This window comes from Peromyscus eremicus, chromosome 1 (assembly GCF_949786415.1).
Source record: "Peromyscus eremicus chromosome 1, PerEre_H2_v1, whole genome shotgun sequence".
NCBI classification, from domain to species: Eukaryota; Metazoa; Chordata; class Mammalia; order Rodentia; family Cricetidae; genus Peromyscus; species Peromyscus eremicus.
Genome location: NC_081416.1, coordinates 5,718,905 through 5,737,634, shown reverse-complemented (window position 1 = coordinate 5,737,634; position 18,730 = coordinate 5,718,905). Strand labels below are relative to the sequence as shown.

Here is an 18,730-nt window from a genome sequence, read left to right as displayed (position 1 = left end):
CTCGACATGACAGGTTTGCCGCAAGGCCTGGCTCTTTGAGCCAGCACTGTGCCTTTTCCCTCCTTTTTTCCTGCACTAATTGGTGAAAGTTTTTTTACTGTGCTAGTGGCAGAGGAAATTCTTTTGAACGTTGTCACAATCAAGTGTTGACTTCTTTAGACTTGCAGGTAGATTAAGTGACTATCAACATGGGGGGGGCACCAATGCAGTCACTTCCACCACCACCATTTCGTGATTTGAGTGCATTGCAAAACCAACTAATTGGATTTACACCCCCAACATGCGTGTGCACGCGTGCACGCACGACTGAAGGCAAGTATTAAGATTACAGCCCTTTTAAACTCCCATTATCTTTTGCCATGGGGTGGGGACAGCCCTGCTGTTTGAAATGGGGAGCACATGTTGCCATATTGATTGAGGAAAATACATCCATTACTTTCTTCCTATAATTAATAGTTTCGGAACAACCAGAACCCAAATGCTATATAGCACGCTATTAATCAAAGGGTCACATACGACTCCTGACTGTAAAGTTTGTTTTCCTAGAAACTACCCGTGTTAGTGTGTCCAAAATCAGCACACCAAGACTTGCTTGCTGAAGCATTTGTTCTCTAGTATTGATTCTTTACTCAGGTATCAGGAAGCTTACACTTTCTGTTCTGGCTAAATATCAGGTTATTTTTCAACCTGCAATATACTAACCCGTTTTGTGTTTTATAAATCACATTGAAATTGAATTAATATTAACACATCTTTGAGTGTGAGCTCTATTTTTATTTACTGTGATTCAAAATATTTGCTGGGAACTTGCACAAGTGAGCAGTGCTTAAGTACATACTACTCGGCAAAGAAAAAAAACGGCTTTTAGATTCAGAGCTGTTGAGATGGTTCACACGAGGAGGTGGATTTGAAAGGGCTGTTTCACAGAGTCTGTGGACTACATTGCTAGTCTTGCCTGTGTTGTTACGGCAGGTGATTCTTAATTGGAAAACAGTAGCAGAGAGTGTGAAATCCCACAACTTTGTGGATTTGTGGTCCTCCCCCCCCCAAATTCTACGTAAAAATAAAAGGTTTTTTTTTTTTTTTTTTTTTTTTTTTTTTTTTTGTATTGACCATTATAGGTACATAGTAACCACGCTCAGAAGAAGGCTGCTTCTGTTCTTAGGTAGTTATTGACAGGAGATGACAGCTATAGGAAAAGGTGTCACTAAGATTGTTAGGAACATTTTTAGTAAATTAGGCTTATGTGCAAAACGGGAAGGTGAGGGAACATAGTGAAGGGTTGTCCAGAATTACCCAGGCCTGGGACTCCCTGAGTGACCATAATCGCCCAGTGGTGATGTTGTAGGAGAGAGGATAACAGAGAGCCCGATTGCAGAAAGCAGCAGTTCATGTAATTAATGTTGCCATTGTAAAAATCATTTGTAAAATTTGCATTATTAACATTATCAAGTCACTAGTTGGTGATACATCAGACATGATGAGAGTGAAGGGCAGCTTAGGGAGAACTGGGTTTTAAACCCTCAGTAGATCGGAGTTAGGATCAAAGGCGCTTGCTTTATGTGGCTGTGCTCGACTTTGAAGTCAGGACTGCACCTACAGCACTCATTTCATCAAGTTCACTGGTGTCTTAATAGCAGATCAATAAGTTTCAAAGTCGGAGAGTTAATTTGATACTAGTGCTGATGTGGTCGTGCTGGGGAAGCCGGAGAGGCAGAGAAGGCTGCCTATTAGCAACTCCGGTACAGAGCACACAAAGATGCAGATTAAGGATGTGTGCATGCCCATGAAAAGGCAGTCTCCGGTCGCAAATGGGGAAGCTGAGGATGGATAAAGCAAGGGGTCCTTAATTTAGACATCTCAGATTGTTTGGGAAGCTAGTCTGTCCTTGTAAAAATCTGTGGTGAGATTCACGCATGGATGTGTTTGCATAGGTCTCTGTTTGGTATAGATCGTGAGCAATGCATGCACAGGCCTTTCTAAGTAGGGGTTTCAGGGCCCCACATTTTATTGCATGAAGTCCATTCATAGATTTTATGGCACAGTATGGGGAAGAAAAGGGAATAATCTATTTGTGGTTTTTGAAAGCCACTTTGAAGGTATGCTTACATCACAGGGATGATATTTATCTGTTTTTAAAGTTACATTAGAAATATCTCTTGACTATAATAATAGATACATATTCATTATTTGATATGAGGCCAAATTTAACACCCCCCCCCACTCAAAAAAAAGAAAAAAGAATTGTTCAGAATAAGTCTTAACCTCCAGTCCTGTTCCTTCATTATAGCCTGGCTCCATGTGCGTTCAGACTATGGGATTCTTTACAGAACCGTGTCCCCCCCCCCACCCCCCCCACGCACACATTTTGTTTCAGTTCTCCCCACTTAGGAAGGTGGTACATTTTGATAATCCGTTCTAAAGGCTTGTCAGACATAAAGAAACCGGTAGATAAAGCCGTGGTAAATTGAAAGAGGGAAGAGGAGAAGTTGGGGCAAGTGGCATGTTTGTATGTGTGTTTGGTAGTTCTCATGGTTTTTGGCGATTTTGCTTGGGTCCTTCTAATGGGATAAGCACAAACAATTGTGGAGTATGTGATAGAGATGACATTGGTAGCCACTGCAGGAGTGGGGGATGCCAGGATGCTTTTTTTGGTGAAAGGGAATGCTGTAAAGACACAGAGTTCAAAGATGTGAATCATAAGAAAGTAAAACCTTTTTAAAAAATTGTGCAGTAAGAACTTTGGCATCTGATGTTCAGCACAGGCCTCCCAGCATCGAAGGTCAGATTCACACCCTTTTCGAACAAAACTCTAATTTAGAATGTTCATCTAAGGGTTGATAATGGCATTAGAAGGCCAGTGGGGTGGTCAGTGGGTGTTGAAGATTAGCTCTGTGGTCAGGGTGGCTTTACCTAGACCCCCGCGATTCACTGGGTAGATTAACCATCACATCTGTCATTTTATCCCTTTTACCACATTTAAAAAAGAAAAAGGGGGTGGAAATATCGTCTCGAAGACAATTTATGTGGAGCAAACCAGTGAGGCACACTCCGCCTAAAACGCTAAGAAATTGCTACATATGTGTCTGTCTATACGTATAATTTCTTTATGCACCATGTCAGTCCGCATGGCAGAGAGACATAGGTGTTGAAATGATATGGGTGAATTCAAATAAGTTGGTTATACCAGGTAAGCTACAAGTTTTTACCCTTAATTCCTTTTAATCAGTCTTTTGCCTGCTTGTAGAGAAAGTGTTGTGTGGTCGTGATCTCCTGAGCTGTTTGCTGTTGAGCTGACTGTTCATTTCATTAAGTTGCTGTTAGTTATTTCTGATAAAACTTTCATTACCACTGTGCATGTGTACCCCAAATTAGGCAGGCTTGGCTCCTAAGGAGCACGGAGCGAACTGTTTGTAATGGCGTTTCTGGATGTGTTGTGGGTACCAGGGGCTTTCTCTGACTTGGGTTGTTTCCTGGGTGCTGGCGGTGAAAAGATGTCACTGTGAAAGGGAACTTCAGAGTTTCTGCAAATGTAATGGTTCATCCTGAATAAAGTGAGAGAGACAGGGCTCGGAATCTGGGGAATAAGGGGCGAAGGAGCCGTGCTGATGAAGGTGTCTCTTGTCAGATTTGTGTAGAATTATTTACTGTGCTGTCTTTCCTGAGCCGCCACAGTAAAAGTGAAGACATGGAAAATTATCCCAGATGGGACGAACTGCTCATTCTCTGTTCTTTTTTTTAAAAAAGGAAAAGATTTCGAGGGGAAAAGTCTTTTTCTTTAGAACAGAGTGAATAAACTCTGGACAGCTGTCGAAAGATACGCCGTCTGCATTTTTTTTTTTTTTTTAAATTTAGCTTCCACCATAACTAAATAGCTTGAATGGTACATCTTTTCTCTTTTTCCCCTTCATACATAATGATCTCTACTTCATTAAAAGCGTATTAATCTGGTTCCCAGTCTCTTGGGAGACACCTTAAGATGATGATATTGTGGGTTTTTTCCCCCCGAATTGTTTAAAAAAAAAATTCTAGCAGATTTGGTCCCTGTCAGTCAGAAATAATTGTGTTCTTAATCTTGTCCCTGATGGGTGACTTGGAGTTCAGCAACGGACCGGCTCCAATGACAAATACAGTATTAATATTCATTAACTGCTTTGACAATGCTAATTTTGATGCAGTAGTAAAGGGCCTTCCAAAGTTAGCGGCCAAAGCATCAGAGCTGCGCAAGGTGGCAAGATAATTTGTGCTGGTTTGCTGAGCTGAAGGCTTTTAAAGTCTATAGCAAAAAGCTAGGTACCACAAACAAAAAAGAGAAAGGGGGAAAAGTTCTGAAGCATTGGAAGGCAGGGCTGCGGAAATAATACGATCACAGTCCGCTAAAAAATTTGACACCTCTGATGCAGTTTCTTTGAGTGAAATTTCTACAAAGTTGCAACAAAAAAAGCATAGCATGGTAAGTCAGCACATTCTTGATTTTGTTTAATCTTTTTGATCTTTTCAATTATCGCTATTTGAAGATCAATAGTCATTTTTTCCTACTATGCTTAGAAGATGCGCAGCCGTGCTTTAATATGTGTTAAGACCATTTGCTTTAAAGAAGCACATCCACAAGTTTTGGTAGTTTTTTTTTTTTTTCTTTCTTTCTTTTTTAAAGTTAGTCATGAAAACTGTTATACAGTGTATCCTTGTGAATTCTCTTACAGAGGAGTGTTTTTAATAATCTATTTTGGTTTTTGTATTCCCTCCACCACAAAAAGTAGAATTGAGTGAGTTAATTAAGATCTGAATGTTGTCAAGAATTTTATAGCATTCTTTCAGGTGGGGGGACCTTGGGAGTGAAGTAGTACTCCAACTTTATCTAAATTCAGCTCGCTTCCTCCCCTTCTTTTTCTGAATGGCATCAGATAGCTATTAAAGCTTAATTTCGCCGGAGATCTGCAGAGCGTTACTTTCACTAACTTAGGTGAACTCGCTCGGATTATTGAAATTGCTTTTATGCTTGCCAAGTCGGCAAACAAAATATCAGGCTTTGTTCTTTTGATTGAATGCTGGGTTGGGGGGAAAAAGAGAAGAGTGAAAAAGCCCGGCCTTTTTTTTTTTTTTATAACGCCCCCTCCCTCTTCTGGGGGTGGATTGTTGTGGAACCGGGGGAGATCCCGGTTATTGTGCGCTTCTCCGTGAATGGAACTGAGCCTGAGCATCCCGCGCGGCACGGCTGCTGCGGGCCGCTCCTGGGAGCTGCCGGCGCTGCGCGGGCTGCAGGGCGGGTGCTGCCCTCCAGCGGGCCCGGGCCATCCGTGCGGCAGCATGCCCGCGAGCCGGTGGTGGCAAGGACAGCGCGGCGACCCCTAGATGGTAAGCGATGTGCCCCAAGTGCCCAGCCTTGCATGCTCTGTGCCCAGACCAGGCCATACCCGCTGTCACTGCGCAGTAACTTTAAGATTGGTGCACTTTGACTGGTAAGGTGCAGATGGATGGAGTCGATTTATTTTAGTCTCTTTAAAAACAACGACAAAGGTTAAAGAAAGAAAAGACGGAGAGAGAAGGAAGGAAGGAAGGAAGGAAGGAAGGAAGGAAGGAAGGAAGGAAGGAAGGGAGGGTACCTTTTCATTTCACACTATTATTGTTCAATTTGGAAGTATCTGCACTTAGAAGGTATCCATTCCCTTCACTCACCAAGTTAAAGCGACAGCCTCCACCCCCCTCAGCCCCCTCCTTCCCCGTGTAAGTATTCTTGTAAAGTGCATCTACTTCCACCTTTTCATGTAGGAATATGCAGGGTTTGGAGTAATAGCACATCTTTCCTATAGATAAATGTTTCCTAATGTCTGTTTAATCCTCTAAAGTTGGTTTCCTGTCCTAGTAATTTCCCTGTTCTGGCATCTTAAACCTCTTTATTTAAAACAACAAAACAAACTTTGCCTGGAGACGGGGATGGGGGGATGTGAATGGACAGTCTCTGGACAATCCTGCTTCACTTCTCCACGGGATGTTATATAAACGCCATGCTAAAAAGGACTGTTCTCTGCTTTTAGTTTGACAGAGTTTTTTTAATTAATTAATAATTAATTTATCCTCCCTCCCCCCTTGCTAATTCACCCCAACTTTGCAGCAGGCTTTACCCTTCTGCTTTTTTTTAATGGAATGTTCTAAGCAGGGGTGTGTATTTGACAAGTCAGGGTGCTTTAGGGATGAGGTCTGGACAGTGCCACGGAACACCAAATCACCCTGAAGGAGTTTCGTAGGAGTTCTCAGTCTGAAGAGAATTGAGAGACCCATTTTCTGGTTAAGGGGGAAGAAACTGGAATCGGGTTGGCTCTTTTCGTGTTTCCTTTTCTCTTGTCCTTGGAAAAATCCGGGAAGTAAATTCCTAGCCCAAGTTCCCGTGATGTTTGCTGCACTTTTGAAGTGATCGTTGCTGGGTGATCAGAGCCTGTCCATCAGCAGATAGAGAACTTGCAGTTTACTTAAGAAATTGCGAGAGCCACAAAGGCCGCGGGCGGCCGGGAGTGTGGTGGTCTGGGTGAATAGAGGGAGGGAAGGTAATTAGGGACTGTGCGGCCGGGGCTTTTTACTTGTCAGACTGCAAGCTCTTTGCTTTTGTTGCCGCCATGTAAAGGGGAATGGCAGGGTTTTGTTTTGGTGTTAAGGGCCTTCAAGATTGCTGCTCCACACTTAGGCAAGAAGGCTAGATAAGTCCAGGAAGAGGCCACAGAGTAGGATTTAAAAAACAAAAAACAAAACCCCAAGAGAATAGAAAATGAAGAAATCCTACTTTTTTGTTAGCGTTAAGCCTTCCAGTGTTTTGGTTGATTCCTTGGGGGGGGGGCAGCGGTAAGGGGGATTAACTTGCTCCTGTGTATTAACAGATTGCTTAAAGACCTACAGTCCTGTGGCCTTGGAGATAAACAGCTGGCCAGTCGGGCAGTCCGTGCAATGAAGGGAAACCAACTCCTTCATTAAAGTCAGGTGTCCTGAGTCCAGAAAACCAAATCTCGGCCACTAGTCATGCTAACCCAGGATGGTTTCCTGCCTGCTTGCAGACTAGAGCTGTGTTTGCTTTTGAAGAGCATGAGATAATTCTGCAGTTCAGTCGTTAGACATTCTGCTGTGTGACTGTGACTCAGCACCACCCTGGGCAGCCAACCTCCCCACTCTCTCCCACCCACCCCACCCCCCATATGCAAAGGGGACCATTTTAGGCCTGTTCTATCTGAAGGTCTCAACTCGAATTAGGTTAAGCTCGTACCAATGTCCCCGACCCCGGATCCTTTGAAAGCCCCAGGAAAAGTAAGTCAGGTGCTCCCCTTTCCTTTTGCTTCTGCTTGCCCTGTCTCTCTTCCCTCTTCCTGGGAGAAAGCTCGCATGCCCATCTGCTAGCCAGAGGTCTGGCTTGCAATGCCACTGGTGCAGGGCGTCCTCTTTCTCCTGCCTGCCAGGAGGTCATCTGAAAATCCGGCGGCCGCATACTCTGGGAAGGAAGAGAGGATGGGGACAAGTGGCAGGCAAGGCCTCACAAGGTGTCACTTTTGTGTCATCGTGACAAGAAAGTATACTTTCTTCCTCCCTCCCTCTCTCCCTCTGCAGCCCTCTCCCTAAGAAATTTATTTTGAGGGATTTGACAATCTTGCAGATAAAGTGCCTGCCTACTGCGTTGGTTGATCATTTTCCCTCATGGCTGACCGGAATTCCTTTGCTACTCTTAGCTCTGTCCCTGCCGCCCAAGGTGAGGGAGGGGGACTTCTCTTAGGTGTCCTGAGCTGGTTGGGGAGAATGGGCCTTCCCCTCCTTCCTTCATGGATCCTGGAGGAGTAAAGGTTAGGAAGTAGAGGGATGCTCACATTAAAAAAAAAAAAAAAATGAAGTTGCAGCCAGCTGAATTAGATAACTAAGTGTTTTTAAAATTGTTTAAGCGTTTTTGTTTCAGGGAGGGTGTTGGGGGAAGGACCCGCAAAGCAGTCCTGTGCAGAACAAGTGAGTGTGTAGAAAGCATTCTCGGGCTTTTAAGGTGCAGTTTTTCAGCTCTTTAAGTGAGCTGTATAAAGGGGGGGGGGGCTAGGAGGAAAAAGAAAAGTGAGAGACGCTGGGAGGGAGGAAGAAAAACACCGGTCCAGTCCCATCTTGAAGGTACAGAGAAAGTTGTTGTTTTGTTTTTGGTTTTTTTTTCCTTTTTCTTTTCTTTCTCGAGTGGAGAGAGGGCAGGACAGAGCTGTTATGTACCCCAGGGATGCAGTGTTAGTGGGAATGGAGGATCTGAGTGGGAAGGGAGGAGCAGTGGCCCCCGGGGTCTCTCTCTTGCAGCAGTTGGGCGCATGGCACCTCAATTTGAATTGCTGGGTGAGTAGTGGTGTGTGTGTGTGTGTGTGTGTGTGTGTGTGTGTGTGGTGTCCACACTCATGGTCTTGACCATGAGACCAGTGCTTCCTTTTCTTCTTTAAAAGACTTAAAACAAAAACCCTCAGACAATGGGAAGCGGGACAGAACAAGAATGAGTGGTCAGCACAGGCTGTGCCCTATCCCTGTGGAATTTTGCAGCATCCTTTTGGGGGAGAGGAGAAAGGGTTAAAAAGAAGATGGGGAGGAGAGAAAGTCTGACTTTCATCCCAGTTCTTACAGCTGATAGCAAGTGAACTGTGGCTGCACCCACCACAGAGGCCTGCTACCATAGGCAGAGAAGAAGGAAAGCGGCCTGCCCCCTGCGGGGACCGTGCCTTCCTTCCCAGGCGCGGGGCTACTGCTCAGGAGTGTTACGGTTTCATTTTTAACCATAACTTTCTGTTGCTCTGTCTTTGGTTGTTTTAGATGATGGCCTCTCCAGGCCCTGGTGTTGTTGCTGGTGGTGTTTGTATTTTCCAAATTTAATAAAAGATTGTTTTGGAAAGCTGGTGGTGGGGCCAGTGACAGCTCCTGTTGGCGATAAGAGCAAGATCTTCTGCAGCGTGGATCCAGGGTCTCGGATGCTCTGTGATCCACTCCAGCTGTGCGCTCACGTTTTCATAAGCAATGAGGATTTTTTTTGAACCTGCAGGCAATTCTTTCATTATCTCTATAATTACTACAATTATTTTTGTTGGCAAGTGGCCAAATAAAAATACTTGAGTGACTGACCAGGTCAGACTGAAAAAAAATTTTTTTTTTCTGAGAGAAATGAAGCATTATATAGACTATGAGAATTTCTGTTAAAAATTGATTGTCATATTAAAGGCCAACTTGGTAAATGGTTGCTGAAGCGGAGCACAAAGCAATAACACATGTAAGCCTTCTTTCTGCCGCTTCCCAGTTCAGCCTAGTTGCGAAAATTGTCAAGAATTGCAGGGACGGGGTGCTGGATGATACTGTGTGAGTAGTCTTATAAATTTCCCACCCGAGTGGCAAGATTCCTGCCACACCTCTGTCCCTTGTTTGCACAAATAACTTAGAACTTGGTTGTACTGTGGCTCAGGAGGGTTAACTTCCGTGCTGAGAGAAGGGACTTGCCTTTCGGAGGCAGATTCTCAGCTCTCAGGATCAGACATCACAGCTGTTGCGTTGTCTTAGCAGACTGCTCTACCAGCATTTTCTGGAAGCAGCCGAGATGGCAGCCTTGCCTTCTCAGGGAAAGCTCCCTTGGTGCTTTGGAGTTGGTGGGGAGCCAGACTGAGCTGTGTTCTGGAATTCTTTCTATAATACTGTGGGACGTGGTGGAATCTTGTTAGACTATCCAATGGCATGCATACTGTTACCCGCATTGGAGGACTCAAAATGTGAACATTGCTCATCCCCATAGACTCCCCCCAAACCATCCTATAGTCACAGGGAGCAGACACCCCGATTGTTTCTGCTTGGTCCATAGTGACTCCGGGTCATTTCCATGGGTTCATTTCTTCAATCTACATGCCCTTAAAAAGAAAGGATGCTGAAGTCTGAGACATTAGCAGGGCAAATGGAGCAGCCACCACCCCCCATTTGTCTTCCTTCTTTATGTACGCGCAGACTCTTCCTGAATCCCTGAGTCTGGGTTTGTGTTTGCTGGGCCACATGATGAGGTCTTCCTCCTCTAGGATATCTCTCCTGCTGTTTTCCAGGGAGAAAATGTCCTTCTTTCTGAGGGAAACAACTGCTTCTTGAGCTCTATGGAGCAAACATGTTTTTTTAAACACAGATCTAAATTCCTAAGTTAGGCCCTGGTGTGGGAGCTGTACGCAGCGAAAGGCATTTTCAGGCAGCTGTCCCTTGTAAGTAAACTCAGAAGGTGGCATCAGGTTTTGTTCCTTACTTTCCTAAACTTCTCAGGATATAACAACGATTATGCACTTAAAATTTACTCTCAATCAAAATGGGTGATTTCCTTTCCATTGTGTTTAGGGACCCCAGGTCTTGGGATTCTTATGTTCGGGGATGGTGGCCTGGAAGTCGTTATTGTATTTTAAAGTTGTTTCACATCGGAGCATTTGGAGGACTTCGCTTGGAATAGGTTAGATTTATTCCTGGCTCTTCTAGAAACAGCTGTATCCTCTTACCCAGTTCCCAAACATTCTCCACACACCCAGACGCCCAGCAAGATTGATTATGCTAACGCTAATCATTTAATACCCAAGTAGTGGAGAAATATTTGGTGGGAGGGTGGAGGTCGCAAATTCCTGGGGAATTACTTAGGGGTGAAGTGGCTGCTCCTTTAGCTCTGAGACCTGTGGAGGACTAGAGCAGTCCACGGACCCTGCTAAGAAGGGATGGTGCTGGAGAGAGGCAGGCAGGAGGGAGACCCTGGAAACCTGGCCTGGACCAGTGGGCCAAAGCTTACGTGTGCAAATGTTTTAAGGGTTAGCTGGGGGAGGCACCAAGATGTTTTCTTTTTTATTGGAAAATAAATGAGAATGAGTGGCAATAAATTATGTTTAATGAACTTAACTGGGAGGGATTGTTCAAGAGCCTGGGAAAGCACAGCTTGACTGGGTGGACCTGCGTGCAGTTTGCACAAAGCCGAACACCTGGAGCACAGCTCTATTTTCTAGGTTTGAACCTTCCTTGGCTTGTGCACCCCAACACTACTGCTCCCCATCTCCTTTTCAGGTATTACAAAAAAGGTCACCAGAAACTGCTGAATTTGACTCTCTAGGCTCTCTGCTATTGAGACTGGCTGTCTGTTTGGTGTGTTAGCAGTTGGGTGGTTATGGAGTAGGAAGGCCCCCCTCTCGTCCAACAAAGGCAAGGTCTGAGGATGGTTTGAGCTAGCGCAGTGCATGTGCACCTGTGTGAGACTCTCAAGGAGGCAGACTGCACGTCGGCCCTCTCTCTGCCTTTCCTGCCCAGTCATTTCCTTGTAAGGAGAATGTTAATGCCTATGAATCCATGAGAAACTATGAGTCGGCAGAATTTTATAGCCAGCAGGGGAATCTTCATGGTTCCTCTTCTTGCTGTCTAAATGGACTTGAGATAGAGAGAGACGGAGACAGAGACATGGATGGTCTACAGAGCAAATAAGCGACACCAGCTATCACCTGAGCTCTCAGTATGGAAGATGAGATTTTGCCTCCTGGTGGGTAGGTACTTGGCACAGCACTGGCCAGACATCCAGGCTGTGCATGGTCGATGCTGCTGGCCATTTGTCTTCCTCATCTCATGGGCAGATCTCTTTCCACCCTGTTTTTCCTTGTAAAACTCAGACTTAGAGAACCCTTCCTTGCCTCTTTCATTTGTTGCTCTCGATAGCGGTGCGGTAGCTATCAATAGACACCTTGTACACAACCACGATGCACGACTAGCCAGGGGCAAAGCCCCTCAGCCGAAAAGAACAACACGCAGCTTGTGGCCACAGTGCTGGGTCATCCTGGCTGGGCTTCTCCTGGCTGAGGGGGAGATGCGAAGTGTTCTGAAGAAGCCTGTTTAGAGTGAAGAAGGCCAAGCTTTCCATGTTAGATATGAGAGGTTCGAAGGATGCAAGATGCTGGCCTGCTGAGTTGGGCTGAGGCAGCAGGCGCATTTCCCGGGAACCTTTCTTACAGCAGTACATCTTACATAGGGTGTTGCTTGCTGTCTGATGTGCCAGTTGTTGGGCAGCCGAGTCGTACTGGCTGACTGTCCTACCACCTTCTAGTGCAAGGCCTGAGAAAAACAGGATTAGCACAACTGCCAAAGAGTGTTGGTGACTAGGAACAGCAACTTCCCCTTCGGCTCACCCCAGCCCCTCCTCCTCACCAGCACTCTGTGTTGCCACTGATGAGGCGTGTATGAAGGCTTAACTGGGCTCTATTGGGTTCAACACAGCCAGTGTAGACAGAAAAATGGGTGACTACACTAATGAACCCCGTTTGCACGTAAGCCTGGAGTGCCCTGAGGCAGATGGGTCGTGTGGAACCACTGCACACCTCCGGTATCCACACTGAGCAGTGGAAAAGGCTGGCAGTGCCCTGGGTTGTTTGTTTTGTTATGCTGGGCTGGGCTCCTTGCAGGCACTTTCTGGCCCCATTTTCCTCCTGCAGCAAGAAGGGGCCATGGGGACTATTGAAGAGGAGGCTCCATGTGTTCCCACTGTCTTTGATTAATAGGTTGCAGAAGTGAATGATGAGCTCCCAGGCCCTTTACGCGTACTCCCAGTTCTAGGAGGTTGAGGGGTTAGGGTTAGAGGGTGATTGGTAGAGGGATCCAGAAGGTCCCGATTTCTGAGCAGGGTTTGGAGGGTTGTATGGGTGCCTGGCAATGGTCAAAATGCTGAACACTAAACCTGAGGGGTCTTGAGAGGTCAAAGGTCATCCACAGAGTCACTCCCCCACTGTAGCTGGATGAATACTCCCGTGGGTGAAAAGGCTTTGTGTGTTCTGACGGCCATTGAAGAATCTTTTCTACATGACTTAACTATGCAGTGCTCACACCCATGGCGTTTAATGAAGGAAATAGGGGGAGCCTCGCCTGGAGGGCTGTGAGTCTGTCCAGGTAGCAAGCATACAGCACCAGTGACTGGAAGTCAGCTGAAGAGATCTGGGTTCCTTTCTATACACAGTGTTTGCCTCCTTTAATGATTTCAGGGTTTTAGATAGTTTGTCTATTCTCTGGTTTCTTGTAAGCCCAGAACTAGCCACACACAGCTTTGTCACCAGAACTCTGTCGGGGCCTCATTGTATTTGGGAAGCAGAGGCAGCCTATCCAAAGCCCTGGTTGTTCCCACCTCCGCTAACCGGCCCCATGCTGGAAAAGCCCCTCTGAATGAAGCCAGTCAGTACAAGGGCTTGCTTGGTGAGGTCAGGGGGCCTGGAGCACTCCCGACTGCATTTGGTGACTGATTTCCTCTCGGTCCGGAAGCATCTGTGTCTAGGGAAGGTTGACATAGGCTGATCTCACAGGCTGCCTCTCACTCACTCCGTCAAAACGGCAGTTACTGCCCCCCCCCCCCCCCCCGAGTTCCAGTCTACAGGGATTTCTGAAGTAGCTGTGCATTAGAATGGTGGAGGAATTGTGGGTGCCACAAGGTTTGGAAACACCATTCTACCTAGGTGTGTAAGAAATACATGTTCACCTACTGTGTGGGACAAATAACAGAGGCCAGTTCGTACGTGTGCTGTGTGGCTGCACTGAATGAATGTGACTCATGTTCAGTGGTGCACATCTGTGCCCTAAGAAGCTGGGGCAGCTCCGAGCTGCTCTGGGATGGTGACAGGGCTTTGGTATAGCCGTTGGTTGGTCCCTTTCTTGCTCTGGGACCAGCAAGATAAGTTACTTAAAATGGCTGCATGGGTGAGTTTCTGGTTGCAGTGTGCCAGAATGTGTCAACAGCTTTGAAATTATGTAGAGTATCTTACGGATACTTGGGTTCTATTTATTGGGATTTTTTGGTGTCACAGACATGCATAGCTTTGTCAAGTTCTGAAGGGGTTAGAAACTGGTAATAGGCTCTTCCCTGAATCATCCCTGACTGTTACTACCATGACCTTGAACATTAGTTAGCTGCCATAGATTTTTGTAACCTAGGTTCTTTTACAGATATACCGCAGTAAAGCAGCTACCTAAAGGACAGTGGGGTTTATGGTACAGTTGGTTGCCTTAAAATTTGGACTCTTGTCTATGAAAAAAGGTAAGGGTTGGTGTAGAAATATCGTCATAGCAGGCAGTTTAATCCCCCTTCCCTCCCAGTTCTGACTGCTGCTTTAGTTTAGTCCCCATGATGCGCTTCCGGAAGCTTGACTGACTCTCCCCAGTGAAATGACTGTTCTCTCAATCCTAGAGTGAGCACGGGCCTTGAAGGTCTCCTGAAGGAGTGAGAGCTGCTCAGAGAGAAGGGAGAATGCCCTGACTGTTTGAATACCTGTCTCGTTTCTGCCACCCCACTTTACAGGTTCTCATCGTGATGCTAGAGGACCTGTTTATCTCCAAGTGTTTTGTTTGTTTGTATTTGTTTTGTTATGTTTTTTATTGTGAGATCCTCCATGACAGTCTCATCATTGGCACAGTAAAGTGATTTTTTTCCCCATGAGCTATTTGAATATATTTGTCAAATACCGCATTTTTAAGAAGGGTGTGTGATTGGGGTAGGGTGGTTGAAGATCATCCATGCTCCTATATCTAGGTGATGATTTCCTTCCCATGCAACGAAGGGCATGTTCTGAAGCTGTCTGATGGTACTAGCCTAGTGGTTGCCCGGTGTCATTTATATTGTCTAGAGTGCATTTTGCCAAGTCCCTTTGTATTTATTGTGTGTGCCTGCCTCTGTGTAGGGCACTATGAGTCCATGATCTTATTCAATCTTCATAGCCCTGCAGGACACACATAGTACTTACCTGGAGGCAGAAATGAAGGAGACTGAGGGAGTGGAGGGAAGGAAGAGGCTAGGGACGGGAGACACTGCTCGGCCAGGCCAGTGAAGCAGAATCTCCATCCCGGTCCTCCTGAAATTCACAGTTCTCATGCTCAGTCTCTGAGAAGCCAGCATAAAAACCATCTTACAGACACTGCTGTGACTGAGGTGGTGTCTGCAAGAGCTTTGGACTGAGTGTGAGGACCATCCAGCAGACATCTCTGATTCTGAGTAGACAGCACTGGTGGAGCCCAGTCCTTCCAGAAACCAGGTCCTACGGTTGATTGGCTCTGTCGTGTTCTATCACATGTAACCTCAGTTTGGTGACTGTCACGTGATCTTTGAGATGGCACCTACTTGCTATAACAGGCCGGACATTGCAGCATTTAAAGTTCCCAGAAGGCATAGCCCTTGTCTCTCAGGATAAGTATAGTGTGGGCCAGGAGAGGTGTGCACTCCCACTCCAGGGATGGGAAGAGTGCGATGTGGAGAGATCGGACCTTGGGATCCAAGGCTAGAGAGACACAGGTGTTTACAAGAAGAAAACCCTTTGTTGTAAAGGATCCAGGTATTGGCAGGTTGTGTGGGGCAGCAGATAGGCCCTGCCTTCTGCATATTTGATCCTGGTGTTCTTCCTCACTTGAGAACAGGCCAGCCTGGATAGACAGTTGGTCATGCAGTTTCTGAGGACCTGCTGGCTACATAGTCAAGGTCATGGCCTACTAAGACTTCCATTCCACTCCTAAAGTCAGGTAGCGCCTAAAGCTTCCATTTGTCTTCCACCCTCTCCACCTCCATCTCTCCAACACTGCTGGAGGGTGTTGTCTGTGCAGAAGAAAAGAACCGTCCAGGCTCTCGAATGATAGCGGAGCACTGGCAGCAGTCACTGAGTTCATCCTCGTTAAAGTTGTCTGGAGAACTAGGCCCTCACCTGTCTTACTGTCACCAAATGCTGTTGTCTTCTTTCCTGTACCCAGAGAGAAGGAAGGTTCCCTCACGTTCCCCATTAGTCCTGCCTGGAAGATCCCTTGGGATTGGTGACAGGACCACCATGATTAATCCTGCTTGGAAGATCCCTTGGGATTGGTGACAGGACCACGGTGTCTCCTGCCAACTCTTTGCTAACCATGACAATGATAATGAAGCACCACAGTTAATAAACGTGCCATGTGTTAGGTCTGTGCAAGCCTTCCCCGCGTGTTCTCTGAGAACAAGGGCTTGATTCAGGTGCAGAAGCCACACTTTGGCCTCTAGGCTGTGTGGCTCTTGAGCCTCCTGGGTCTTCTCAGCCCTGGCCTTGCACCAGGGGTGCCTAACTCACGGAGATGGTGGCTGCTGGTTTACCTGCCCACTTCCAGCACCGTCTACCTCCATGGTGACTGTCACACCTGCCACTGCCCCCAGCAGTCCCCAAGCAAGGCCAGTCTTATGACTCTGGGCCACAGCCATCCCTCTGTGTGGGATATGTGGCCCATCTTGAGAGCCGTCTGCTTCCTTTCACATCACCAGGGTTTAATCTGTCCGACTCAGTTTGAGAACTTCTGGAAGGTAGACTTGGTCATTTGCCTTTTCCCCAGGCAGTTCTCACCCCATCCCTGTCTGTCTTTCTTTGGGAACTGACCCCTTATTCCTCCTCAATCATTCTTGACAGAAGACTTTCCTAGGAGTCTTCTCTTGAAGGACCCTTAGTGTGCTTCCATGAGGGGTGGCCACAGGCTTGGGCACAGTGACCCTTTGCTTCCATACACCCAGCCTTGGCCACCATGCTGGTTGTTGACTCTGGGGCCACTCCTTTCAAATGTTTGATATCTTTCACCTTAGTCATTTTCATTTGCAAAATGGTAGCTAGGTTCCCTGAGCAACTGGCTAACCTTTTTCTCTGTAAGAGTTAGGATTTTACAGGAAGCTGTAAAGCAAATGACTAGAGATGCTCTATTGGGATCGTCTAGGAAGACCATGTTTTTCTTTCCTAACATGCCATGGGAAAGTAGTGCTTCTTGATGAGGCCTTTGCCATCCTTAACTGTGGTAGGAAGCCACTCTTCCTGTGTTTTATGCCTTTCTCATCTATTTAAAAAGCCACAAAGGGAGCCAAGAGGAAACACACGGGAAGAGAGCGAGCCGCTCAGTGGTCCCTGAACTCAGGAGGCGCTGGTGGGCAGTGCAGGAACCTGCCTTTTTTCTTTTAATGCAATTCCTCTTCCTTGATGTTAATGCAACTTGTGCCCTTCCTAGAAGTAATAAAAGGAAATGAAGACACGTTCTGAAATGAAACTTGACTCTAATCCATTCATCATCTAATACTAGCCTCTTTATCTTCTCTGGTACCTAATCTGGTTAAATGTCCCTGTTGTAGGATTTTAGTGAAAATCCCCTATTGGGAATAGGGTTTTTTGCAATTGGATTACTCTCAGTAAATGGCCCAGTAGTTCGCTTGTTTCAGCTTAATTTTTTTTTTCCTTTGTGATCTTGCTAGGCTGAGTTATAGCCCAGCATAGAGGGGGAGGGGCCAGAGCAAGGGGTGGAGAGAGGTGAGGGCTTGGGAAAGCCTGGAGACATGGCAGTGAGGAATATTTGAGATGCCTTTATTTTCTTTGTTTTCTGCTTCTCTTCAACCATCTACCCTGCCCCAGTACAACAAACACTTGTACTCTATTGGTTAGAACTGCCCATTTCTCAAATGCATACTGTTTATTAGTCCAATTCATCATCATTCAGTTAATCTATTAGCGGTCCCTGATGGCTTCCTAGTGAATCAGGGCTGCGGTAATCTGCATAAAATATGCAGGTGCTGGCTGGGCCAGAGCTTCTGGTAAAGTTACAGTCTGCCATCCCGTCCTGTCCGTCCGGGCTAAGTGTGAAGGGTGGCAGCTTGCTGTGTAAGAGCCTGTGGAATTAGGGGTTGGTAGGGAGGCTGCACAGCCGGGCTCCAGCTTTGCCTGTGAGGCCAGCCTGCCTCCTAGAGGTCCTTGGGGTAGGAGATTCCACCCCACTATGTGCATAGCCCTACTAAGCGTTAAGAGAGTAAAGCTTCAACCTTTGACTCATCTGCTGATGGGAGAAGTGCAAGACCTTAGCTTCCAGTGGTGATGGATGGTGGAGTAGGGGTGCTCATAGGTGACCCTGAAGCGGGCCAGTGTGCAGAGCAAACTGTCTCCTACTTTTAAATGGATTAGGGAGATGGGGGTGGGCACAGTTGTAGGCATCTTATAAAGTAAAGCCAGGAGGGTGTTGTAGGGGACACATGCCCTTGCTCTGAAGTTGGGGCTGTGGCGGCCCAGCTCACCATGTCTTCCTCTGTTCTCCCTCCCCCACAGTCGAACAAAGTGCCGGTGGTGCAGCATCCCCACCATGTCCACCCACTCACGCCTCTCATCACCTACAGCAATGAACACTTCACCCCGGGAAATCCACCTCCACACTTACCAGCCGATGTAGACCCCAAAACAGGTAAGTTGGGGAACTCTACAAGTCTCTGTCAGGAGCCTGGAGTTGGTGTGATGAATGGAATGGGAGCGGTGTGGAGGGGTCCTCAAGTTCTCACCCGGGAGCTGAAAAGGAAGCTGTTAGGGGGTCCAGAGCTTGGTGTGTGTGTTGGGGGCAGTTTCTCCTTCCTTTTTGGAGAGATCCGCTTACAGGGGTAAGATTTATGTCAAGGCTTTTGGAGAGGGCTGCTTGGGGAACCTGGTTCTGAATACCTCTCTAAACAAACTAAGTAGTAATAGGATTGAGGGTGTCTCCTGGGCTCTTTGGGCTTCCTGAGACCAGCATCATGGTTTTGAAGGGACCCAGTCACTTAAGAGTGACTTGTCGGTGTATCCTTTAGGGACCACACCACCAAGGGTCTCATAGTCCTTGTAGATTTCTCTGCACTTTCCTCTTCCATTCCAATATCTTGGACGTTTTTTTGTTGAACCCATTTTACAGATGTAGAAACTGAAGCCTCGGAAGGTTTCTTCTTTTCACC

The 18,730-nt window shown here is 46.6% G+C and overlaps 1 protein-coding gene across 23 annotated transcripts in view; it reads left to right on the top strand.

Annotated features, from left to right (window-relative positions):
- The window catches only part of Tcf7l2 (transcription factor 7 like 2), a 194,910-nt gene that overhangs the window by 151,339 nt on the left and 24,841 nt on the right, over positions 1-18,730 (top strand). For all 23 annotated transcript variants that reach the window (XM_059256330.1, XM_059256327.1, XM_059256332.1 and 20 more), the window contains one exon: positions 18,081-18,213. In XM_059256330.1, the coding sequence (XP_059112313.1) occupies positions 18,081-18,213 (133 nt within the window). The remainder of the gene's footprint in view (positions 1-18,080; positions 18,214-18,730) is intronic.